The sequence below is a fragment of the Coenobita brevimanus genome, chromosome 44 (assembly GCF_032717465.1).
Source record: "Coenobita brevimanus isolate Jiangsu-jjx chromosome 44, ASM3271746v2, whole genome shotgun sequence".
Taxonomy (NCBI): domain Eukaryota; kingdom Metazoa; phylum Arthropoda; class Malacostraca; order Decapoda; family Coenobitidae; genus Coenobita; species Coenobita brevimanus.
Window position 1 is genome coordinate 3354190 of NC_136997.1, and position 27977 is coordinate 3382166.

The following is a 27977-nucleotide window of genomic DNA, read 5'->3' on the forward strand; positions in this document are numbered from 1 at the left end:
ATAGATACATAGATAGACAGACAAATTATAGGAGTGTGTTAGTATGTTTCTTTGGAAAATGGGGAAGCTTTCCGCATGGCATCCATCTTTTTCGTTTTATGACACTGGTGGCCTATATGAACTTGAAGGAGGACTCACCCGAAGGTGGCGAAGCTGAGAGGTGAATAGTGTGGGGCAAGGATCTCGTGAAAGGGAGGAAGGGAGGGGCGCGGATCTCCCGAAGTAATGGAGAAGGAGGAGAAGGAGGAGAGGGAAAGGAGGAGGGGGAGCGAAATTGCCCAAGTTCCCTAGGAGGCGTAAGGGCGCAGATCTCCTGAAGGGGAGGGATGGAAGGGTGTGGATCTCCTGAATTTCATGGAGGAGGAGGAGAAGGAGGGAGGGGGAGTGTGGAAGGAGGAGGGGGAATGAAATTGCCTTCGTTCCCTGGGAGGAGTGAGGGGCACAGATTTCCTGAAGGGAGGAGTGAGGGACACTGATCTGAAGGGGGAGAGAGGGATGGGCGAGGATCTCCTGAAATCCAAAGAGGAAGAGGAGGAACGAATGAAGCGCATCGCCCCAGTTCCCTGGGAGGGGTGAGGAGCACAAATATCCTGAAGGGGAGAGTGTGGGGGACGCAGATTTCCTGAAGGGGTAGGAGTGACGGACGCGGATCTCCTGATGGGGGGAGGAGGAGATGGATGCAGACTCTCACTCATAAGCATAGCTGAAAGATGACTGACCACGTGGTCCTCTAGTTGCCCAAAGTTTCGAGAATTTCCTTCACATCTTCGTTGAGCGTGATAGCCTAGGCTAGTCTCTCAACCACAGGTTGGCGAACTATGGTAATGCTTTTCACAGTAGGAAAAAAGAAAGGGCCCACCTACTGTGCCCGTTTTTTGGAACCCTGTGATCTCCCTTTGCAGGTTTAATTCGTTTGAAGTCACGTACTTGTTCTCATCCACTCTTCCACCTGAAAAATTCTTGAAATCTGGAGATGTGGTAGAAAATGGTTGTTGTCACACATGCAAAAAAATGTGGAGAGGAAAATGGAAACTTAGTGATATGTGAAAATTGTGGTGATCACCATACTACACCGCTTGGTCATGTCCTTCGACAATCACAAGACCAGGAAACATTATATGAAAGCTGTGGTGATCTGTTCACCATGCCAGCGGGACAAGTGCCAACAAAAACAATATATAGACGTATTATGTGAACGCTGTGGTGAACTGTCTACCATTCCACCGGATCACAATTGTCATCAGTATGAACAGACACTATGTGAAAACTGTGTTGAATTGTTTAGCACACCACCGGATCACGAGTGCCAACAAGAGCACCCTCTGATATGTTAATGTTGTGGTGAATTACAGTTTACTAGTCCCCTCAAACGCATCTGTCAAAAAAATGGCTGTGATGAAGTATACAGTACACCCCGCCAGATTATTTCTGCTGACAATTCATCTTCAAACTTTGTGGGGTGGTACCGGTATATCCATGATCAAGACCACACATATGTGGCAAGTTATTATAGTTGCAATGAAATATATTTATAATTATAAATGTATACTGAACACACAGTAGCAACTCCGATAAATTAATTTGTATAAATGTATGTTATATACGCAACAGTAAGAGAAAGAGATTTATCGCTGCCACACCAAAAGTTGGTTTCACCCCTAAATGGAGGGCAGATGACCTGTGGCGGCATTTCCAGCAACTCACTGAAGACACCCACCCAGACCAGTGATGGAGACAAAGGTGGGATGGTGACCTTGAAACAAGACAGCACTCTTTCTCACCAGCACCTGTCTCAAGTGACTTGCAAAAAAGGCCTATCCTCACCTCCCCATCACATTTTGATATACCTCTTTAAGCCAAGAATGCCTATAACTCACCTCACCAACATTACAAGATAGACAGGTCTGTGGGACAGAGCAACACCTACCCCACTACAAGCTTTCCAACTTCCCACAGTTTTATCCTCCACCGGGGGGGATCATCTTGAGCCAGTGGTGGGGCTTGAAGCGTGGCCGACAGTGCCACCTACTCTGGAGGCATGCCTACCTTTGTAGAGTTCGGCATCTATTGGTCTCGTGGACCAAGCACTCCCTACATCACTGGTGGAGGAGGCCTGCTGGTGATATTAGTCCCTGCCCATTTGCCATCTAGGGCAGGACTGTTGCCTCCCCACATGTTTACTGTGTTTGGTGTCTCGTAATGCTAGGAGACAAGAGTCCTGGGGATTGAGTGATGCTGCACGCTGTGCTTTGCAGCTAGCAATACACCTCTTTGGTCCCTTATTCTTGCTAGACAGTCGGCCTGATTGGGCCTGACCAAGTCATTCGGCTGGTCATGTGTTGGCTAGGGTCAAGTGGGCACCGGGTGGCCTGGTGGCTCCTATCGTCCTGGAGTTACCCTTGCCCAGGTCCTCTAGTGGCTACATACATATACTGTCCTGCTACCTCTGGGGTCGCCAGTGATGTTTATTCCTGGCATATGACCTCCCCTTGTTGGACTCTGTGGTGGGTGGAGAGGTGGGAGAATGAAGGGTATCTTTTTATGAATGGCTCAATTTAATAAAAAAAATGTTGACCGTGCATCTGTTTCCTGCCATTCTTTGGACTCCACATCCCTTATTGCCATCCTGAAGCCTTTCCAGGCTCCTCAGGACTTTCCTTCTCTGCCCCAACGTACAACTGGGACTAGGAGGAGGTCCCGTTGGGTTGGTTCAGCTCTGGGATTCGGCCCAGACAATACGGTGCTAGAGAAATTTTCTTAATATCTGGTAATGAAGCCTGCTGTGAAAAGGTCAATACTGGATTTTGACATTTTCGTTCTGCACCGTGCTATTGTCTCAGCGTGCGGCAGGGAGCCTAAGATCTGTTCCTAAGGGGATGCAAGCATTCTTACTGAGGCGTCCTCCTCAGAGCTTACAGGCTCTAACTTCTGTTTCTGGTGCTGCAGTTGATTGTGCTCCCCATGCTACATTCAACAAATGCAAACATGTGATTTTTTCCCATGACCTCCTTTCATACCCAGAGGCATGTCTGTTGGAGGAACCGAGTTTTTATGGTGTGATCTCTGTTGAGCAGCCACAGAAAAAATTTATGGGGTCCTGATCCCACCTCTGACCCTGTTCCTGACTTCTGGCAGGTTGACCCTACCTACTTGTGTGAAGCTGGCTTGGCTGTCATTTTCTGTGAAGCCAGATGTGCCCACCAGGTGGTGTTTCCACTGTCAGGGGTATGGACATTAGGGTTCAAACCCGTATCATTAAAGAATAATGAACAACTCCCATCGATTTCCTCACAGTCAGAGAAAGCAGACAGATCAAATGGTACAAAACATGTTAGACCAAGACATTATTGAACCCTCCGTCAGTTCATGGAATAGCCCACTTTTCTTAGTACCAAAGAAGGACGGCAACTTTAGACCAGTAGTCTACTATCGTAAGGTCAATTCTGTCACCGTTCCAGACCATTTCCCGTTACCCGTCCTCACTGATTTGCTAGAATCCCTTGGTGAAAATAACGTAGTCTTTTCATCTTTAGACCTCCTCAGCGGGTACTGGCAGGTCGAAATGGAAGAGTCCTCTTGCCCAGTTACAGCCTTTAGCACCCCTTCCGGACATTTTCAGTTTAAGAGACTCCCTTTTGGTCTGAGAAATGCTCCTTCCGTGTTCATGCGACTTATCCATTCAGTCTTCAGCGGTATGATGGGACACTCTCTTTTTGCTTACTTAGATGATATAATTGTTGTGAGTAAATCCATCCCTGATCATTTTACCAAACTCCAGCAAGTCTTTGAACGCCTCCAGCTCGCAGGCCTGAAAATCAATCTCAGTAAATGTGACTTCCTGCGAAAGAAAATCAAATTCCTAGGCCATGTCGTAGATGCACAAGGCATTCATACTAATGAGGATAAAACTAAGGCGATCATTAACTTCCCAGAACCTACCACTACCGACGCTGTACGAAGTTTCCTGGGCCTCAGTGGCTATTATCGTCGCTTCATCCGGGATTATGCAAAGATCGCCGCTCCTCTGACCCACTTACTCAAGCAGAATGTGCCCTTTGTTTGAACTAACGACCAGTCACAGGCCTTCCAGAAGCTAAAGACTGCTCTTGTATATGCCCCTGTTCTAGCATTCCCTGATTATACCACACCCTTCCTTCTCTGCACAGACTCCTCAGGCACTGGACTTGGTGCCGTTTTGATGCAACTCGATGAAACATCAAGGAAGCGCGTAATAACGTATGCTAGTTGCACCCTTACAACCACTGAACGTAACTACAGTGTCACAGATTTCGAAGCGCTAGCGGTAGTCTGGTCCTTGAAACATTTCAGAGATATAGTCTATGGTTATCCAGTACATATCCAAACAGACCACTTTCCACTGTGTAATTTGTTCAAGAACCGCAACCTAACAGGTAGGTTAGCTAGATGGTCTGTCATCATTCAGGACTTTAATCCCACTTTTCAATATGTACCAGGCAAGTTGAATGTAGTTGCAGACGCACTCTCACGTCACGTAGCAGCAGCTATAACATCACTGCAGCCTGAAGTAACTGAAAATACTACACTAACGTCAGAAGTTGTTCGAAACTTTCAGCGCCAAGACCCCATGTGGTCCAAAGTCATTTATTTCCTAGAATCTGGCGATGCCTCGACCTCACCTACTCTGCCAGTATCACTAGATGAGTTCATGCTAGATGATGATCTCTTGTACGGGAAAACACTGCTAACAGGCAAAGATATGCCCAATCGCGAAGTACGCCAACTTGTTGTCCCCACTGCCCTGATACCAAAGGTTCTTCATATTGTTCATAATACTCCTCAAGCTTCCCATCCAGGTAAAGACCGATGCTTGCGCCAAGCACGTCTCAAATACTATTGGCCAACCATGCGCCGCGATATCAATGCCCACTGTGACTCTTGCCTCTCCTGCCACTGCCACAAAGGATCAACTGGCTTACCAGCACCTCTCTTACAATACCCAATCCCGTCACGACAATGGGAAACTGTCTCAATCGATCTCTTAAAACTACCTCTCACAGAATCTGGCGCTGAGCACATGTTCGTAGCAGTCGACCACTTCTCCCGCTACTGTGTCCTCGTACCCCTCTCCGACAAGACCGCGAAGAGCGTTGCACGTGCCCTTGTAGATCACGTAATTTGCCCGTTCAGTACCCCTCATACCATTCTTACTGACAACGGTACAGAATTCAACAATAGCCTTCTAGGTGAGATCTGTCGCCGCTTTCATATCAGTAAGTGCAATGTCGTGCCTAACCACCCGGCTTCCAATGGCCTTGTAGAACGCCACAACCGAAAAATCTTAGAGTGCCTCAGACACTAGGCTCCCATAGTTCGTCCTGGGATGACTGGATTCCCCAAGTGGCATCCTCCATCAATAGTTCCATCAATGCATCCATTGCTGAATCTCCCTTCTTCGTCCTCTTTGGCTTTGACAAGGACCTCCCATACTCTCTCTTATCCTCAAAGCCAGAACCCATCTACAACATGGATGATTATGTTAAACTAAAATTGGCCAACTTCCAGACAATCCACCAGTATGTCCAATCCACTTTGGCTTCCTCTCAGAAGGACATGCTGCAGCGCCAACATAAGTCCGCCTCTCCTATCACTATCAATGTAGGCGATCTTGTCTTTGCTCATTCCCATACGCGTTCCTCTAAGTTGGATGACAAATTTACAGGGCCCCACCGCGTCCTCACTCAACAAGGCAACAAATTTCACCTCCAGGACCTGTCCACTAGGGACACCAGATGGGTCCACGTCGATGACTTAAAGCGAGCACCCCGTGGCCTCGTGTTGGAAGAGCCACTTACACAACCTCCTGCCCCCTCTTCCCCTTCTCCCGTCCCTCAGTCTACCTTGTCTCCACCTATCCCTCAGTCTCCTTCCTCTCCACCTCCACCTGCTCATTCATCAATCAATCACTATCGGTCCAAACTGCGCTCTGCCCATCAACCTCTTCACGACCTCCCCCATTAACTCTACCCTGATTTTCTAGGTACGATGTTAGCGATCTCCCTGCTAGCAGTGCTGACCCTCCTGGGGTCTGGGTCAGGTCAGGACGATGGTGGAGTACGTCCCGGGGCCTTGGCCGGCTCGGGAGGCGAGGTAATGCTTATCGAAGACGTAGCCTCTTTGCGCTACGATCTTGCGCCCCTGGCCGACATAGCCATTGCCCTACCTGCCTACACGCACCAGCTCCGCAGAATCAGGACCCATCTCACGGCCCTCATGGGGACACACAACCCGAATGAGTATCTCTATAACCTTTTCCTCCCACTCTCCTGGCAATTGCAATACATAAGTAACAGATTCACTGAGCTCAATGACACATTTTCCATTCAGACACCCGTGGTTCGTTCTCGTGTGAAACGAGGTCTCTTTGACCTCGGCGGTGAGATTCTGAGTGGCTTGTTTGGCGTTGCTACAGCCCATGACATTTCTGGCTTCAAATCTGATCTCACTCATTTAGCTTCAGCCCTAGAATCACAACGCCGAGTCATTAAAATCCAACACACTATGTTACAGAAGCTCACAACCCAACTCAATGAAGTCACGTCCGCTCTAAACAATTTCACCGATATCTTACAATGCCACCTTTCAGATTTCAACGTTATCTCTCAGTTCTTCTACCTCAAACTCAACATGGATAATCTCCAACTGGCCTTTGACTCTCTCCTGTCTCAAGTCTCTACCTTGGTTCGTACCCACTCTTCTTATCACATACGTCGTCGTCCATATTCCTCTCCGTTCTGCCATAACCTTTAACCTTTTCCACATCATTCCCTTCCCTTTCTGCCTCAACAACTCCTTGTTACAGGTATCTGTTCCTTCAGAATATTTCCTCCTCTCCCATGATCATCTTTCCGTTGCCTTCCTTTCTTCCACAGACCTCCAGCGATGTTCCTCCCTTACTCCGACCTCTCGTCTCTGTGCTGCCCACCTTTTCGCTATCTTCCCTAGCAGTGCTACACCCTGTGAGTCTGCTTTAGTTCGCAACCATTCCATCTACTTGGCCTGTTCTTTTGTCCCAGCTCCTGACCTCCCGGTCCACCATGCTCACCTCAACCATGTCCAGTATTTCTTCTTTGCTGTTCCCATCTCTGTCACAATCATGTGTCCTGGTTCTTCCGTTCGCTCCGTCCCCGCTAGTGGTCTCTACAAAGCACCTGACTATTGTACCATCAAATCAGAGTCCGTCATCACTTACGCCACTTGCTATCACCAGGCTGTTCGTAATCACTCCTATGACATCTTTCAACCACTCGACATGCCTTCAACCCTACCATCTGCCAATATTACCATCACCTCCCCTAACTTGCGCATGCTCACCTTCCTCAATGACAGTGATTTCATTATGGATCAATTTTCTCTGGCCTTCAGCCGTTCATGAGTTCATCCAACCGTTGTGTTTCCCCGTGTGGTTATCGCTTTCAGAGGTTTTCTACTCATGTGCAGTGCATTGTTGTGTCAGAAAAATGGAACGTCGACTCCAGGAAATCAGAGTTGCTACAGGCATAGTACGCCCTACACATGACGTAGAAACTCCCCGTACTTAGTGCCCTCACATTCAGTGACTACCAGTGCCATCTGACAATTAACCAAACTGTGAACAGAACTCTGCCTACTAGAAAATGATGGTATTTCTTTAATGCATTACTGAGTGCCAGTGTATCCTACAGAAGAAAAAAAAAACAAAAAAAATTGAAGGAAGAACAACAATAGAACTCTCATATCTGCTCCTTGTTTATCATGTATCAAACTATTATTGTGTAATTCCCATTGTCTTAATCCTTGTATATCTTATATGTATCTATCCTTCTAATTCCCTCCCCTCAACATGGCCATGTCTTCCCTACTGCCCCTGTATCATACTTATCCCTTGTACAAACCTCCTGGTCCTGCCTTACTACTATAATCAAACACCATTTAACTCCTGGTATCAGGAGACACCATCTCAGCTACCCGGGGGAGTAGTGTACCCCCTCCACAATATGTCTACCCCCGATGTATATATGTCCCCCCCCCAATGCATACATGACCCCACTAAACTTGCTAGGTCAGCACGCTTTCCCACGCCTGAAGACGGCGTTATTGCATCAGTTGATAGCAGACAGCCTAGACGGGCAGACTATTTTACTGTGAGCTTGTAATAAACTCCTTATCTAGCTGTTTGTACACGGAGTTTCTATCACCAAAGTATTGCAAGTTACATTTTTTTTATGCTGTACACTCACACAGAAAAGTTCCTTTCATCAACCAGGGGATGGGGTAATCTGCCACTAGAATTCAGGTTAATCACACATGTCTAGGCCCCAGCTACCCTCCTTACACCCACCAATGCATTGATTTTATTTTCTTTTTTTTTTCTTTTTTTTTTTGCCAGATGGATCGGAGATATGAAGCTTGGCATCTTAAGTCTTGCAGCATGTAATGTTACTATAATTTTTCCTACTATAATTTTTCCTATTAGGTGTATTATCACGTGAATACATCAATATTTAGTTCCATTAAAAGTAATTATACTGAAGTTTTAGCAAATTTCAATAGAATGACCCTAATGTATAGAGTTTGGTTTTCAAATATTTATACAACTTTTTCTAAACAATATACTAAAATCCTAGTAACTGCAACACAATAAATGATTACTAGCCACGTAAGTCCCTCTCCTGCCCTGTCATCAGGGGAGTCTCATATCACACCACCTACTCATCAACCTACCCATTCAACCCATCCTACACAACCCACCAACCTAACCGGAGGCACTCATCCTGCCCAGACACGTAGGCAATCCATCCAACCCACCGATCTCGGCCATCCACCCTGCTAACTCACAAATGCCAACCACGACCCTCACCCAACAATGCCACTCAATACATCTACCCACTCACCTATCCATCCTGGACCGATCTGGCCGCCGAACCCCCCAACTCAACCATTCACTCAGAGCACCCCGACCACTCAGTTGTCTCAGCCACCCTGGCAAACCATTCTGCGGACACATTCCGACGACCTACCTTGCCCACAGACCCCTACCACCACCCATACTTCCCATCCACGAATTCCATCCACCCTGCTCACCCAACAATTCCATCCATTGCATCTACCCACAAAACCCTCCCACCTGTCCCTGAACACTCACCCACCCTGGCCATCCACTACACACTGCCCACCCACCCATCCTATACACCCGCTCTTCCCACTGACCCACCCACGCATCCAAATGCCCAACCACACCTTTCATAATCAACCCAATTAACTTCCCTATAACATTCACCCATTTGAACATGGCTTATCGACCAAACTTTTCCCATCCTAACCTAACTTACTGACTCCTCGCCGACCATCCACATATCCAGCCACTAACCCACCCATTGCACGACATGCTTCCACTCACTAACCCATCTACCTCTAAAACCCACTCTCACCTTTAAAAACCATCCTGCCCAGCCACCCTGGCGATGCACCGAACTACCACACCCAGCAACTCAACCTCATTAACCAAACCCACCCAACCATCTGTCTCCAACACACACACACACACACACACACACACACACACACACACACACACACACACACACATACACAGAATGGAGAAATGAATTCCCCGAGCTAGACCATCATTAATAACATAACCCCGCTAGGTAAAGGGAGAGCTCTACCACTCCCAGCAGGGCAGATACCCGGCCGGGGCGCGAACTCTCGACCGTTCGGTCTTAAATTAGGCGCTCTACCACTGAGGAACCCTGCTCCCAAGAGAAAGAGAGAGAGAGAGAGAGAGAGAGAGAGAGAGAGACATACAAAATGTGCACACACACACACACACACACACACACACACACACACACACACAGGTGGAGGGGTGGGAAAGGAGAGAGGGAGAGGGGGGAGGATTTGGCAGCTGTGAAGGGGACGGATGAGATGTGGAAGTATCCAGTATTGTCCTAACAGCAGCCTGCACAGTATATTGACTCGTACCATCGATATACACGCTTAAATTTAACTGTTGTGGATGTTATTTTTTTTTTCATTAGGATTCCATGATATGCTGTCGAATAGGCAGTAACTTTAATGACCAAATACTTCGGTAAAATATTAACTATCATAAATTTACTTATTTCACTATCACATGCCGTTCATGCTGTTAAATTATATTAGTCAACAATCAAACAGTAATGAGTACGACTTGGGACCAATCTTAGTCAAGGAAAAACAACCATTGAGGATGATTAGTGGATAAAATTATTTTGAACTACTCTGTGTGTGTGTGTGTGGGTGTGTGTGTGGGTGTGTGTGGGTGTGTGTGTGGGTGTGTCTGTGTGTGTGTGAACATTCTCTCTCTCTCTCTCTCTCTCTCTCTCTCTCTCTCTCGGGGGTAGTAGGCTTAGTGGTAGAGCGCCTGACTCGGTACCGAAGGGATAAGAGTTCGATCCCCTCCCGGGTAGCTGCCATGCAGGGAGAGGTGGCACTCTCCCGTCACCTAGCAGAGCTACATGATCGATGAAGGTCTAGCTCGGGGATTTCATTTCTCCATTCTCTCTCTTTCTCTCTCTCTCTCTCTCTTTCTCTCTGTGTTTGTGTGTGTGTGTGTGTGTGTGTGTGTGTGTGTGTGTGTGTGTGTGTGTGTGTGTGTGTGTGTGTGTGTGTGTGTGTGTGTGTGTTGGGGTCAGCCGGTTGGGTGGATGGGGTTAATGAGGTTGAGTTGCTTAGTGTGGCTGTTCGGTGCATCGTCAGGGTGGCTGGGCAGGATGATTGGTGACGGTGGGGCGTGTTGGTTGGGTCGGGTGTGTGGAGCGGCTTGGGGTGGGTTGTAGGGGTAGATGTGTTGGCGAGTGCATGCTTGGAGTGGGCTGGGTGGGTGAGTGGTTGCATCGGTGGGTGGTCGAGGAGAGGTCGATAAATTAGGTTTTGATGGGATGAGTTTAGTGGATGTTTGGGGTTCGAATAAGTAAGAAAGATGTGTGGGGGAGGGGAGCGAGTGGGTTGGATAAGTAGGGGCAATTAGGCATGTGGATGAGCGGGTGGGTCGGTGGGAGGAGTGGGTGGATGGGATGGGTGGGTTCCCAGGGTGGAAGAGGTGGGTGGGCATGGTGGGAGAGTTTGGTGCGTAGACGTGATGAATTGCATTGTTGGATGAGCAGGATGGGCGGCATTCTTGGATAGGGAGGGTGGGTGGCTGGTGTTCGTTGGCAAGATGGGTCGCCAGAACGTATGGGTCAAGTGGGTCGCCAGGGTGAATGGGCACGGTGAGTCGACAGGGTGGCTGAGAAGATTTTGTGGCAGGGGTTTTAGGATGGGTGGTGGACTGTGTGGCTGCATGGGTTAGTAGTGGGTAGGTGAGTGGGTCAATGTTTGGTGGCATTGTTAGGTGAGTTTGGTGGGTGGCATTCGTGGTTGGGCAGGGTAAATGTCCAGGATGGGTGGGCTGGGTGGGTCGTGCAGATGGCTGGGAAGGGTGAGTGGCTGGGGTGGAGAGGGTTGTTTGTGTTGGATGGGATGAATGGAGGTGGATGAGTAGGTGGTTGGATATTGGCTCCCCAGATTACAAGGCAGGAGAGGGACTTAAATGGCTAGTAATCATATAACAAAAATAATTCCTGAAGACAGACTACAACCGCAACATTAGGACGGCAATAAATTATGGCTGTCCAAACTGATCCTCAACTCACCCACCACAAACAATACACAGAATGCCTCAGTAAGACGCCTAGCAGATTTCACGCAGCACTACACTTTACAAATACATACACCCTTTGCTATCCAATGACTTAAGTCAAACAATATTTTTCATGAACCACACCAGACATTCTCCCCTCAGAATCTACCACACCCAGCGAGACGTGAATGCACCGAACCAGATTTCGATGCGGCTATCACTTACAACTGCTTCAGTGCCCGCAGAAAATGTCAGTTCTGTTCACAGCACAATGCAGCGTCCACTTCACTGCACAGTCACTTATCTCATATAGCGCTATCACAATACATACAATTCTGCAACATGATCTAAATAAAAGAGTCCATGGGAACGCTCGGTTAAGGTAGCCAGTTACCTACAGTCCACTGAGCTCACGTTCAGTTGAAGTGGAGTTGTAATTATTACTGTTACTAGCCATAGTCAGCTTGTTGATCTCACTGATTAGTGTTTTTACTAATTTACCCTTTTACAGTGCAAAAGTTTGGTAAAGTATCGCCTGTGAAACGAAAAAAAAATGAAAATCGAACATCAGATATTGACATAACTACCCTGAAGTGGTCCAGTATAATTAGACGTTTCGAAATAATTTTCAGTCATTTATCTTCAGTTTAACGGCGGGGGCAACAGATAATTGCTAGAACCTCCAATTTTTCTCAGACCTTTTCAGCCTTGATAACACGAAATATGCATCTTTTAAATCTTAAAAACACGAAGCATCATGGACCTTTTCAACTTTCATAACAAGAAATGCCAGGCTCAGCAGCATCAATATCATAAATTTTATCCTAAGGCACTGCCATCCCTGTTAGCCACACTATTACTAATATATAAAACTAATATTTCCCCTATGTATTCACTTTTGAGTAACAGTAGGAATGGCTTATAACCGGAATGCGGTGGTGATTGTGTGGGGAAATGCAAGGAGTGATCATATCCTGTTGTCTCTGTCTCTGGGCAAACACTGAAAGACCCGAGTGGAAAAGAATTCAAGGTTGCCAAAGAAGGTTACAAAGGCTGCATGATGACAAGCTACACACACACACACACACACACACTATTTACCGTACGGTGTTAACCAGTGATGTCAACCATGTAAGGTAGGTGTTTTATTTAGTCCTTGAGAGATTAGCCGTAACCATAAAATTTAAAAAAAAATATTAGTGGTTTCTCGTTTTTCACTGTATATTTTACTGACAGATGTTTGTACACTAATTCGATGGCGAAAAAAGGTAGAAAATCTGTTACAGAGCTACGCCTTCAAATATGATTTTAAAAAAATGTCGGGCATGAAACTGGAATAGGAGAATGGGGTGGAAATCCCTTTCCCTTCTTAGTGCTGTTGTTGGACGTGGTGGCCCCTCTGCCAAAGTACTTGGCCTACAAGCAACGTTGTGTCCACAACGTTTGAACACAGAGTGAAAGTGGAAAGTGGAATATACAGTACTTCCTTGTGCACTCTGCCCCCAGATATTAATATGGCTTGTTTTAAGTTTCCCGACACCATGTGAATATGTTAAGTGGTAAGCATTCATTCATATATATACTGACATGGCAGCTCCTTGGTGCAGAGAGGAATAGTTTAAGAGAAAGCCACGGAATATCAGTTATTACATATCTATCATAATAGAACACTGAGCACTCTAATGAGTTTAAAACTGAGTATCTTAAGAATCCCACTGCCTTATTCTGTGTTATGAATGATGAAAAAAGGATGTCTGCCTAAAATTAATCCTGATTTCAGACTTACTTGACTTTCTTCTCCGATGAGACTTCCTTTATGAGTCTCGTATATCTTGGCCAGTATTCCAGTCTCCACTAGACGAGTGAGTTGGTCAGACAGGATGGTGGTGTAAGGAGTGTTGCGTCGTAGGAACCACGAGAAGTAGCCTTTGTAGAGCTGTGGAGATGAACAGTAAATCGGTCATCAACTCTTTATGAACACTTTAGACTACGGACATTATCTCATAATGAAGAATATAAACTAAACTTCAGTAACATACTCCTTTCTCGTATGTGTTGAGTAACGCGTTTCTTTTTTACAGTGCAGTAAAATTGCATACTTACTCAAGAGGAATATTTGAAAGCAATTATGTAACTACTATAATAGATCAACTCTATAGTATCAAGACATTTTGCGAGAACGGCAGGACAACAGACACTAGGAAAAAATATATTAACCTTATCATCCATTATGTAGGTAGAACGAGTGATCTTTTTTTTATGCTGGGTAAAGCTGAGGTAATCATAGGTGGTGATAACGGCATGTGTACCCTTATGAACTTGTTCTAGCAGGAATCCGTAAGGGTCCGACAAATCAATGTGAACGTCTAAAAACAGTTTTTTGCCCAAAGCAGCCAGGGTGGGGTTGCCGGAGGACTTCAGGGCTTCAAACACGAAACCTCCGTCGTTAAGCATGCTAGGTCTTTGTGGGAAGAGAACAGGAAGGACAAAATAAAGAGATTAATATGGAGGAAAAAAATATCTGTGTTCTTATTACCATGTAGATCTGGCTTATCATCACCCATATAGCACAAATATATAGCTGTGTTTTGCAGGATGGTCCATATATTGTGTCACTTTTACCAGTTGCCTGGAACTGTTCGTGTGTTGTGGGGACGGCTCCTCCAGCATTACCAATCCCACCCCAGAATAATTTTCTGTTTCCCGTCACCTCTTCATTTTTCCATTGGGTAGAATAATAAGTAGGAAATGATGGAAGGTATACATTTGTAAGACTGACTGAACCGTCCCCACAGCACACAAGAATTAACTACCTGAAGAGTATAGATTATATGGCTCACTCTGTATAATACACGTATCTGTTATAAACTGTTTCCACAAATGGTCAGGTTTGAATGTATGTAATTGAGTGACGACAAGTCCTTCGTACAAAAAGCAGTACAATTGTGCCTTTACCCAGCATGAAGGTGTTCCCCAAGGCTGCATCCTTAGTACTACCCATTTTCTTTTAGCTATAAATGTCACTGTGTCTTCTCTACGCCCTTCTGTTTTGTCCTCTCTGTATGTTGATGATTTAGCTATTTATGCTGCAGATTCAGATCTGCTTTGACTCCAATCCCTTCTTCATTCCACCATTGATGCAGCTTCCACATGGGCAACTACTCATGTTTTTCGTTTTTCTGCCTCTAAGTCTTGTGCAGTAACGTTTTCTCGTTCGCGAACTATACCACAGCCTACTCTATACTTATATAACATCCCTTTTCCCTACCGATCCTCTACTACATTTCTTCGCCTCACATTTGACTCTCGGTTAAATTGGAATGGACATATCTCTCCCCTCAAGTCTTCTACTCGTCATCGTCTTCGTTTGCTACAAACGCTATCTCATCTTTCATGGGGTGCTGATCGCATCACACTTCTTCATCTTCACTCCGTCTTTAGTCTTTCCAAACCCGATTATGGTTGCCAGGTTTACTCCTCTGCCTCCACTTGCACTCTTTCAAAGCTAGTTTCCGTTCATCATACTGGCCTTGGTATAGCTATTGGTGCTTTTCAGTCGACTCCCGCTACAAGTCTTTGTGCTGAGTCGGGCATTCCCCCCCCCCCCTCTTTTATCGTCGGTTTCTTGTCACTGTCAGGTCCTACACACGTCTTCTTCAGTTCCCTATGAATAATTTACTCCGCTCTCGCAGCCTTCTTCAACGCTTTTTTCGCTCGGCCTTTCATCTCCTTCCATTTCCCCTTCAGGTTCCCATCCTTCTTCAGGCAATTGATTTTACATTTCCTTCTATTCTTCCACTACGTCCAGTTTCTTTCCCACCCTGGCTTCTGCCTCCTGCTGTGGTCTGCCCTTCTTTACTCCCTTGTTCTAATCTTTTCTTCCCTCAGATATCCTTCACTCTCTTTTTCTGGAACACATGTCCTGTCACTCATTTGCTACGCATTTCTTTGCAGACGGCTCTAAATATTGGCATGGTGTTTGGTTTGCTGTTGTGCTTCCTGACTCCTCATTTCACAGTACACTTTTTACCACTGCCAGTATCCTTACTGCAGAACTGTATGCTATTCTTATTGCTCTGAAATTTCGTCTAGGGTTTTCTTCTGCCACCTTATGTTCTCCGATTCTCTCAATGCGTTCACTTCCTTACATACCGCGCCCTCTTCTCATCCTTTAATCACCCAGATTCAGGAGTGGCTTTTCCATCTTCTTGCTAGGAAAAAGTCGGTTCGCTTCTGCTGGGTTCTTAGCCATACTGGAATTACAAGTAATGAACAGACTGACATGTTGGCGTGCTCTGCTGCTTCCTCCTCTAGGTCCTCCCTCTGCTTCATTCCAGCTTTTGATTGTTTCCCTCTCCTTACTAGCCTCTTCTGTGATCGTTGGCAATCCTCATGGGACCAACAGGCTCACAACAACCTTTATAGTGTTAAACCCTCTGTTCTTCCCTGGCACACATCAACCCACCTCAATCATCGATGGGAAACAATCCTTGCTCGTGTTCGCTTAGGTCATACCCACCTTACTCATGGTCATTTGATGAGCCGTGATCTTCAGCTGACCTGCTCACACTGTGACTACCCTATGATTATTCGTCATCTTTTCCTCGATTGACAAGGTTACATTCCAACAACGTCATGCAGCGTTCCCCTTCCTTTTACTTACTCCGTCGGACCCCACAACTTACTTATTTCCTAAGTGACTCTCCTACTGTTTTATTTCCAGTATTATCGCTATTCGTACTGCACTTCATCTCACACATTTAATATAATTATCTACTCCTCTTCTTTCTACCTTATTGCCATATAGCCAGATACTGGCTTGATGCTATTTTTTTTTTCCTTCCTTCATTTTTAATGATCAGCCGATCCCCGAATCGTTGCCACAGCCACATCAACGATTGGTTTGAAGTGTGCAGGATGGCCCCATCCTGCTGGAGCCATTACTTCCCATGAGTGATGCCCCTACGTCTTCCTAGTGTCGTCCAACCTTCCTCATGACCTCAAGATACAGTTCTGTGTTCACTGTGACAGACTGTTCGGCTTTGTCTTCGAACCAAAAAGGTTCAGTGATGCCATGCTTTGTGATGGCCACCCATGCTGTGCATTTTGTTGAATGCATTGGACACTGAAGACCATCCTCTGGTGACGCTGTGCCCCAGAAAATATTATTTTTGTTGTTGACGAGGCCTGAGTGAAGAAACTGTGAGCTCCATTCAGGAGTGCCAGCGACGTCGAGGTGGTCATTTTGAACACATAATGGAAAGGCCATAAAAAAACGACCATTTGAACCGCAGAACTCAAACTTCAAAGACTGTTTTGTTAACAACTCAGCTTAACATGAATGCAAAAATAAAGTAATTATATTATCAGTTGTATAAACGACAGACACATTTATGCGTTGCATTCATTTTGGGTCACCCTGTATATGAACACAAAACAGTAACTTCGTGATGGTTACATTAAAGAATGCAGGTTGCCTCTACACTTCCCCACAGTCATAGAATGGAATTGTCGCTAATGATGATGTGGCTGACCGTAATGCTGATGAGGAGGAGTATTAAGAAATATTCGAGGAGAAACTTTCAGAGTGCCCGAAGCTCCTGCTTTGCTCAAACTGGGTTGAAATCTGACTGGCAGACGCATGCATAATAGCTGTATCTCGATTTTCACTGATGCAATAGAGACAAATTAGTGAAAACAGATCTCGCAAACATGGCAAGTAAGGGCACAAGTCGAAAAAAAGTTCATATTACTGAATTATCGCCATAAAACTCACAGCATACTTACTGTTAAGAGTACTAAGCAGTCATCACTAATACTATTAAGTCATTTATTTGTCCCGCTGGTTGGCATCATCAGTGAAAGGTCAAGGTCACAAATCTAGGTCAAAAGATCGGTCACTGGCGGATCGATAGGTGTGGGTACTGTGCTCTCTTGATGCCTCTTCTTGTTATATACTGCAGAAGATTTTATTCAGTCCAAGAAAGGCATTTTGAGAGGGAACAGGTTAGTCAGGGCCTTCGTTAATCCCTTCACTACTACCACGTTCATGAGCTGAGTAACTTATCAAAATCTTCAGAGCGTTCTTACACTAAGACTTTTAAAAATTCATCAATATAAGTGGAAAAAAATGTAAAGTGTATAAAGATGCAGGGGTATGCCAGGAACCATTGCAACAATGTCGAAACAGAAAATTACATACGCTTGAGTGTGTTTTACTGTACAGTGTTATCACAATGTGTCGTTAACACAAACACACACACACACACACACACACACACACACACACACACACACACACACACACACACACACACACACACACACACACACACATACATACAATATATATATATATATATATATATATATATATATATATATATATCACACACACACACACACACATCTATATATCTATATCTCTATATATATATATATATATATATATATATATATATATATATATATATATATATACTGACGTTGATTTGGGTGTGAGAAATTGGATCGAAAAATGCCATTCTTTTGTGATGGCACACATTTTTTTCTTCCTGCAGTGGTGAGATAGGTTCAAGCCCCGCACAGATGAGGGTGCTTTATGGTACGATGTTATAATAATGTCATTAATATTTGCTCGCTGAGTGTTCCATCTGTTATTATTGTTATTATTATTATTATTATTATTATTATTATTATTACCTCGCCTGGACGGTGTTTGAAGAGATATTGTTTTTGGTCAGGTTTTTCTTTGTTTGTTTATTAGTGACATTACGGATAAAAGGCTGCATAGCACTGCAGGAAGCTTTCAGGATATGTGAGAACTGATCCCAAAAGCAAGTGATTAAATTTTGGAGGCAATCGAGTGACCTTGAAAGGTCAAAGTCAAGATCACCAATTTTAAGAGGGCTGTAACTTGAAACAGGTTGAAGATAGAGATATTTACTATTAAGAACATATAGGAACTCGTAATATGGGCTTTCATATGGCACCAAGACCTTTGACCTTGAATGACCTTGAAAGGTCAAGCTCAAGGTCACGGATATTCAGGGGGTTATAACTCGATTCTGGTTGAAGATAGATATATTTATTCTTATCAACATATTGGAAGTCTCACATGGGTTTTCATTTGACAACATGACCATTCACCCTGAGTGACCTTGAAAGCTCAAATGAAAATCAGGGATTTTTCGAGGGTGTAACCTGAAAACATTTGCACCATTACCCTAGACTTTAATAATGTACTGACATTAAATGGCAGTACTGTACATTCAGTATTTAACAGTAGTAAAAAAACTGCTGTCGGGCGAGGTTTGTTGTGCATGGCATTACTTGTTATTATTATTATTATTATTATTATTATACGTTGTAAGACAAATTCAGATATTCTTTGTTACTTCTACCACTTATTCATCATGAGGGGTTAAAAATTTTCCATCATGGTAATTCTCGGAAAAACGTGTGTGTTCTTACCTAATTGTTCTTACCTAATTGTATCTTTACAGGGATGGGTCAAGCTTGTACTGTCCCATGTATTAAACCATTTTTGTCGTACATATCCTTAAATTTATGAATTGTGTTGGCACACACTTTCATTCGGTAGTGCATTCCATTGATCAATTGCCCTATTTGGGAAACTAAATTTTCTTACATCTTTATCGCCTCTCTTTTTATGCAGTTTTTTGCAGTGTCCTTTTGCTGATGATTCCCGATAGGTTAAATAATCATTTATGTCTATTTTCTCTTTCCCTGATATGTATTTATATTGCGTAATCATGTCTCCTCTTTTCCTTCTCTGGGTAGATTCAGTTTTTCTAGTCTTTCTCCGTAGCTTCCATCCCTTAAGCTTGGTACCCGTCTAGTAGCGGCCCTCTGAACTTTTTCAATCTTAACTATGTGTTTTTTTTTAAATGAGGACTCCAGACTACTGACGCATACTCCAGGGTTGGTCTGATGAATGATGTTATTATCTTCCTTAGCATGTCTTCATTTATGTATGTGAATGCTACTCTCATATTTGCAAGCAGTGTATACATGTTCCGTATGTTCTCACTGATGTGGTCAGCCAGAAATAGTCTGTTACTGATAATCACACCTAGGTCCTTCTCTCTTTCTGACGTGTGTTGGGTTTTATTTCCTAACTTATAATCCCAGTCAGGTCCTTTTCCACTTTTACCAAACTTGATTACATAACACTTGTCCACATTGAATTACATTTGCCATATATTGCTCCATTCGTGAAGTTTATTTAATTCTTCTTGTAGCTCTTTACAAGAGTCTGCATTAGTAATTCTCCTTTGTATTTTTGCATCATCAGCAAACATATTTAGATAGCTTTCATTTCTAATGTTGCTATCTATGTCATTTATATACACTAAAAACATAATTGGTGCCAGCACTGAACCCTGTGGAACTCTGTTAGTCACTTCCCTCCATGATGAGTAATTTCCCCTTAGTACTGTTCTCATTTCCCTTTTTCTGAGAAAATCTTGCATCCAACAATACAGTTTGCCTCGGTTTCCTCTTTGACGGTACAGTTTCCATAAAAGTCTTTGATGCAGTACTCTGTCAAATGCTTTCTTGAAATCTAAATAGATACTGTCCACCCATCCTTCTCTTTCCTGTAATGTTGTTCTGGTACTGACATCTTTTCCACATGGAGTTAAGTCTCACATTATTTTTACATATTACATAAAGGGATGTTTATTCATAACTGAAGAGTATGTAATATAGTCTTGAGATCAATATCCAAATAAAACTTCAGTGCAAGTTTGGCGTGGGAACGAGATGACAGCCCAGACGTGCAAACGCTAGCATTTTCGGATATAAATAGAGAGGGTGAAAGAGAGTGATAGAAGGAAGTAATGTATGCATATGTTTAAGTCTTGGGGAAATATATATATGTGTTAATACACTTACTGCAATTAATACTGCCTTATTGAGATGTATGATATGCATGGTAGAGTTGGAACTCACACCTATTTATGTACATATATCTCTATGTCTGAGAGATATGGCATCTCTAAATATTGCTGACCTGTCCTGGTTCGCGGGGACTGGGCAGTAAGAGCAGCAGATCACTCTTAGCATTCGCTAGAGGGGGACACTCTACTCCGTTGCTCTCTCTCTTGTCGCAGCTGTAATCTTTATTCTGTGGCAAAATAAAGAGAGAGAGACACATCTGCTCCAGTTTCTTCTGATTCACCTGCACGCTACCTTACTCCTGACTCACAGGATTACCACCTCCATTCTCGGCAGCATCTGTGGCAGCAAGAACTCAGCCGTGGGACCTAGTGACCAGCTGGAGAACTCAGTGCAGTCTAAACGAGCTGGTACAATGGTACTGTTACTTTGTCATAGTAGCTCAACAGATTAGTAACACACAATTTTCCCTTTCTGAAACCGAACTGTGTTTCTGTTATCATACTGTTTTCTTCTAGATGATTTACCCAAACTTTTCTTATCAGCTTTTCTAATATCTTGCTTACAACACTTGTTGGTGATACTGGCCGGTAGTTGAGTGGATTTTGTCTATTCCCTTTCTTGAATAAGGGAACAATGTTTGCATTCTTCCAAATATCAGATAGTTTACCTTGTCTCAAGGATTCCTTGAATATTAAAGATAACGGTTTACTTAACTTCTTTGCACATTCATGTAGCACCCAACATGAAATTTCATCAGGACCATTTTCTTTTCCTTTGTCTAATTTAATTAACTCCTCCTGTATATCTTTTTCTGATGTTTGTATATCTGGTAGTATGTGTGGACATGCATGTTCCATATCATCCCTCTCAAAATTATTTTCTTCTGAAAAACCGATTGGAAATTCTTATTTAGCGCTTCGCAAATATCCTTCTCTTGTGTATAGGTGATCCCCTCGTTCGTAATGGATATTTTATCTTTTACTTTGGTTTTGCTTCGGATGTAGCTGTAAAATAGCTTCGGTTGATCACTACTTTTATTTAAGGTAGCCTCCTCAAACTGTCTTCGGGCTTCCCTCCTTATTCTTTTATAATCGTTTCTTGCCTGTTTGTAGTTGTTATATGCCCTTTCACTATTGTGTCTTCTATATCTGTTCCACAACAAATCTCTCTTTTCTTTTGATTTTTAACATTCTGTATTAGACCATTTTCTTTTCTGCTTCTTTGTGCTGTGGAATGTACTTCTGGACTCCTGTTTCACGAAGTTCAAAGAATTTTTTATACATAAAATTTAAATCTTGTCCTCTAAGCTCCTTTACCCAATCTGTTTCTAAGAAGTACTTCTTTAGGTCATGGTAATTTCTTTTTTTATAGTTTAGGCTCTTTTTATAAATTTCATTGCTGTTAACTGCCATATGCAATCCTGAAGTTGCAATTTAGTACTGCATGGTCACCTTTGCCGAATGGAGGGTGATACATTAAATTGTCAATACAGTTTTCTTGGCTAGTGAAAGATCTAGTACTGAGGGTAAATAAAGCTCTTTTTTTCTGGTGCTTTCCCTTACATGTTGCGTTAAGAAAAATTGCACGAGATTCAGGAGCTTTTGGTCCCAATAGCTTTCTTGGCTTTTTATATCTAAAGTATTCCAATTTATATTTGTATTAAAATCTCCAGTTAGTTTGATTCTTTTCGATTTCTCCTCCATTCTATGTAGTAATGCTCTTAAATTCTGAATTGTTCTCTCTGCCAGATTCTCATATTCTCCTCTTTCCCATGTGTTTGATCTGGGATGTATGTATAAATTTACTACAGTTACTTTCCCTTCAGATGTATTGATCTCTACTGCAATCAGTTCTAGTTGTAAGCGTATATCTAGTTTTATTTCTTTGATTTTTAGATTTTTCTTTGTTAATATTATAATTCCTCCTCATTTTTGCAAATTCCTATCTCTTCTCCATATATTGTATTCCTCTAGGTTTAGGATGTCATTTGATATCCCTGATGTTAATTTTGTTTCAGTTAGGCATATTATATGTGGTTCATTTTCTCTGATGTAATCATCCATCTCTAATAGTTTAGATACCATTCCATTTACGTATGAGTACATCAACTTAATCGTCTTGTTTACATACTTGTCATGGCTTGGATCTACTACCTTCCACCTTTTTTATTCCCTTCTGGTTATGTACCACTGTCGAACTTGCAATCCAATCACTTTGTATAAAAATATATTCTTCCCCTCCCCTGATCTTCCCTCGTTCTTTGTTTTTGTTTCCACCATTTTCTTCTTTAGTAATTCCAGTTCTTGTTGAGTTAGGCATCTTTTTATCCATACATTTTGATTTCCTCTTTTTCTATGAATTTCTTTGCATTTTTTAGTATCTCCTTCACAGTGTTTACACTCTGGAAGGTTACCTTACGAGGCCTTGACTTATTTCTCTCATATTTCCCTAGCCTCTTGTGTTCCTCTATGTCTTTATTACAGATTTCCTCTGATACTTCCTTCAGGATACTCATAACATTTGCCATCTCCTTTTTGTCTCTCAAGATTTAGCTTTTTATTTCTTCCTCTTCTATACCTGTGATTACTAAAGATTTATGGATATCTGTTGAGTCTCTGACCAATTTAGGATTGTTATGGATTATTCTTTTCACTTCCTTTTTAATGCTTTTTTCTTCAACTCTTGCTGCTAAGTCTTTCTTTACTTTCACCATTTCAGCATAAGTGGTATCCACTTCATTTTTGTAGTTTTGCACCACTTCATTCACTTGTGTTATCTATTCAGTATCACTGCTCTGATGTATCAGATTACTTACTTGCCTAATTGTTTCTGTATCATTTTTTAACTCTTCCATGATACTTTCGTGGTTGACTAATGTACTTGCCATTTCACTAATTTTCCTTCTAAGTGAACCCACTTCTACTGTCAGCTCATCTACTGTTGTGTCTTTCTTATTGACATCTTCTAATTTTTCTATTTCCTCCTTCAGCATATGCAACTGTTTTTTAGTTTCATCCATTTCATTCTGAAATGCCATCTCCACTCTGTTTACCTGTACTACCAGCTTGTTATAAGTCTCCATTTCGACCAGTTCTCGGTAGAAATCATCATCCTGCTTTCTATTTTTATCCCTTTTCTTTTCCAAAGTTGCTTTACTAAACTAGGTGGATATTATGTGGTACTAAGAGCACAGATTCTACTTACATTCCATGGCAGCTGGCACAGACAAAACAAATCAGCTGATGCTGATGGCACATTCCTTTACTTCCTTGTTTATTTTGATATTTGAACAACAGTCTTACTTAAAAACTTCCACTTTTATATTAGGACACCATTTAGTTTAACCTGGTACAGAGCCTGACTCATATAAAGATACTAATTTTGGTATAGCCACTTGGCCAAGTTTCAGAGCGATGCGGCATGCGTCCTCCCTGCTCGGTGCCCAGTGTGTGTGCGTGTGTGTGGGTGTGTGTGAGCACATAATTATCCGTAGGTGTAATGAATAAATGACTGGCAGTCTGCAACGACTAAAGGTCTTTAGCTTGATTGTCAACAGGAACATGTTTTTTTGCAGTCTCAATAGCCCATCATCCTCATTTAATGGAGAGAGAGAGAGAGAGAGAGAGAGAGAGAGAGAGAGAGAGAGAGAGAGAGAGAGAGACTCACATGTAATGGGACTTGGCCAGATCATATGCTGTCTGGATGCGGCTGGGGTAGGCAGGGATGGTCAGGATGGACACCAGGTTGCCAGTGTAGACAACAGCCAAGATGTCCACCACCAGCCACCAGGACAGCAACCACACTCGCACCCACCACATCCGCACCTTCCTGTCATCCATGGATTGACCAAGCAACACGGCAGCAACCTGAAATATCAACATCCCTGCTACCAGACATAACTATAGCCTATGAAGTTTTTGACGTTCACACGTGAAAGTGTGGAAAATGGTTGACTGACCATACTTGCTGATGTTTATATTTTAACTTCCGAAGAATTTTTATTGGTCTGTTATTTTAATATTTTCTGAGATATACCAGTGTTTGATACATAATTTGGTACTTATGAGGCATGTTCAGGAGTATGGTAGCGTATTTTGTTACCAATTAAAATAAAAGCCATTAATTTTCTTCAAGTTTTCCAATGCTATGCGGTCATTTTGTCACATTTCGGGGGCTCCCTGGGACCTGAACATTAAAACTGTCAGAATAATATTCGTTTTCATATGCACAGTGACGCCCTAATTTTTTTTTTTTTTAAGTATTGTTAGTACTACAGCTACTGCGAAAATGCGTTCACAAAATATTATATAAAACATCCATTTGATTCACTTTATCCTTATTTGCTTTTCATAACTGACACCAAACGCATAGCTAATGTTGTCAGTATGGTCTCTGTGCATATATTTATACATAGTATGCATAGCTACATGGAATGTAAAGGGTGGAAATGATGAGGTGAAAGAAAGAGAGATTGTCCAGGTGCTTGAGGATGCGAAAGTGGATGTATGTGGATTAACTGAAACTAAATGGCGAGGTGAGAGTGTGAAAGAAAGGGAGTATCGATGGGGTATATGTGCGGGAGTAGGTGAGAATGAGAGGGCAAAAGAAGGAGTGTGTATTGTTGAGTAACAGGTGGAAGGAGAATATAAGAGAGTATGGATCAGTTGGCTCAAGGATTGTGTGGGTTAGATTGAAAGTTGGACTACAAATGTGGGCAATTTGTGCATGTATGCACCAACGCAAGATCGTGCAAGCATAGTCAGAGAAGAGTTCTGGACACGTGTGGCAGCATGCATGGAAAAGTTTGACAGGAATGATAGAGTGTTTTTGATTGGAGATGTGAATGGAAAAGTAGGAAATGTGGAGGTAGATGAAATGGTTGGTGAGTGAGATGTGCCTGCAGAAATGGATGAGAATGGAAGTGCTTTGGTGGACATTTGTTCCGGGAGAGGGTTGGTGATAGCCAATACCCTCTTCATGCACAAAATGATGCATAGGTATATGTGGCGAGTGATGAGAAGGATGGGTGGTGAACTAAATGAACAGAAGACAATGATTGATTATGTGTGTGTGGATGACAGGATGAGGTGTGTAATGGAAGCAAGAGTATATACTGTAGAGGTTGGAGGGAGTAGACTTTCTGACCACCACATTGTGGTGGCCAGAATCAAGGTCCAAATGAAATGGAGAAATAGAAGAAGGGAAGGACAGGAGGAAGTAGGTCATGCAAGGAGGGTGGAAAGGTTACAAGAGGATGGAAAAAAGGCTGAATATAAGAGGGAAGTGGAGGAGCAATTGTGTAAATATGGATCAGAGCAGATGGGGTCGTGGAAGGTGTAAGCAAGCTATTCACAGAAGAAATCTGTGCAGCATGTGAGGTGGTGTGTGGGGTGAAGAGAAGACGAAAAGGCGTGCAGGGAACAGCATGGTCGAATGATGAGATGAGATAGGCTGTGGCAGAGAAGAAGAAAGCATATAGTGAGTGGATGAGAAACAGGGGTGTGGAAGAAGTTGAGAGATGGAAGACAGAGATAAATGTAGAGAGGAAGAGAGAGGTGAAAGGATTAGTATGAGAGGGTAAGAAGAAAGTGGATGAGGAATTTGGAAGGAATTTGATTGTAAAGTGGAGGGAATGTAAGAAAATGTTCTGGAAGGAGGTAAAGAGAGTTAGACAGGGTGACAGAGAAGTTAGCTGGGAAGTGGAAGATTAAAAAAATGGTAGATTACTAGTGGAGAGGGGAGAAAAAGTGAGCAGATGGCGAGAACATAATAATCATGGCGGCGCAACTGAGATGGCGAGAACATTTTAAGGAATTGTTGAACATAGGGAATGAAAGTAATGTGAATGTACGTGGGTGGGGAATGGCTGGGAGATGGAGGGATGTGAGAAGAAAGAAAAAAAATCAGTAGGATGGAAGTTGTGGAAGCAATGAAGAAAGTTAAAATGGGGAAAGCCCCAAGAACTGATGTAGTGTGTGGTGAAATGCTGAAGCATCGGGGAGAGATAGTAGTAGCATGGGTGTGGAAGATGTGCATATTGGCCTGGGTGGAAGGTAGAGTCCCGGAGGATTGGAGGTCAGGTATAATTATTCCCCTGTATAAAGGAAAATGGGGAAAAAAGAAGTATGTGGTAATCATTGGGGCATTTGTCTTCTTAATGTAATAGGAAATGTATATGGTAGGATACTTATAGACAGAGTTAGGGAAATAGAAAAGAGAGGCTTTAGGAAGGGAAGAGGTTGTGTACATCAGATATTCATTCTTAGATCTTTAGTTGAAAAGTTGCTAGAGAAACGAAAGAAGTTGTATGCGGCTTTCATGGATTCGGAGAATGCATATGACAGGGTGGATAGACAAGTATTGTGGAAAGTATTTAGAATTTATGGAGTAGATGGGAAGTTATTGAAGGCCGTGAAGAGTATGAATTAGGGTGCTAAGGCTGCAGTGCATGTGGATAGTGAACTAAGTGAATTTTTCTATTTGAAGGTTGGATTGAAATAGGGATTCATCATGTCTCCATGGTTGTTCAATTTGTATATGGATGGGGTTATAAAAGAAATACAAGGTAGGGCAGTGGATGTTGGAGTGGCCCTAGTGAGAGGGGGTAGTGTTTGGAAACTCCATGTACTGTTGCTTGCAGATGATACTGTGGTGTTAAGTGAAGACATAGGGGAGCTGCAAGGCTTGGTGGATGTGTTTGGAAGAGTGTGTAAGAAACGGAATCTAAAGGTGAATGTAGAGGAGGGTAAAGTTATGGTCTTCAACAGTAGCCAATGAATGTACAGTGAGGTTGGATGAGGAGGAAATGGAAAATGTGAATGTGTTTAAGTACTTGGGTAGTTTGATGAGTAAGGATGGAAGTTTAGAGGGTGAAGTGCTTGAAAGGGTACAACAAGGAAGAAAGGTTGCTTGTTCCTTGAAAGCTGTGATAAGAAACAGGGAAGTGAGCATGGAAGTGAAAAAGTTACTATGAGCATGGAAGTGAAAAAGTTACTACACGACAATATTGATACCAAGTCTAACGTATGGAAGTAAAGCTTGGACCATGTTGAAGAGACAGAAGTCAAGAGTGAAAGCAGTGGAAATGAGTTATCTGAGAGGTGCATGTGGAGTCACATGGAGAGACAGACTGACAAATAAGGAAGTGAAGGAGCGTTGTGGTGTGGATGTGGATGAAATAGGAAGCATTAGGAGAAACACACTGAGGTGGTTTGGTCATGTAGAGAGCATGGAGAGTGAGAGACTGATGAGGAGAATGTACGTGAGAGAGGTGGAAGAGGGGAGAGAGAGAGGGAAGCCAAGGATGAGATGCAGGGATGGAGTGGAGAGGTATATGGGAGAGGGGTGTGTGAGCTGGGAGCAGGGCAGTGAA

General features: G+C 43.1%; 1 protein-coding gene across 1 annotated transcript in view; it reads right to left on the minus strand.

Moving 5' to 3' along the window:
* LOC145398215 (glutamate receptor ionotropic, delta-1-like) overlaps window positions 1-27977 on the minus strand; it is a 150844-nt gene that overhangs the window by 30482 nt on the left and 92385 nt on the right. Inside the window, exons 4-6 of the mRNA XM_080271168.1 lie at window positions 24272-24471; window positions 13898-14141; window positions 13467-13616 (exon numbers count right to left, since the gene is read on the minus strand). Coding sequence (XP_080127294.1) covers window positions 13467-13616; window positions 13898-14141; window positions 24272-24471 — 594 coding nt within the window. The remainder of the gene's footprint in view (window positions 1-13466; window positions 13617-13897; window positions 14142-24271; window positions 24472-27977) is intronic.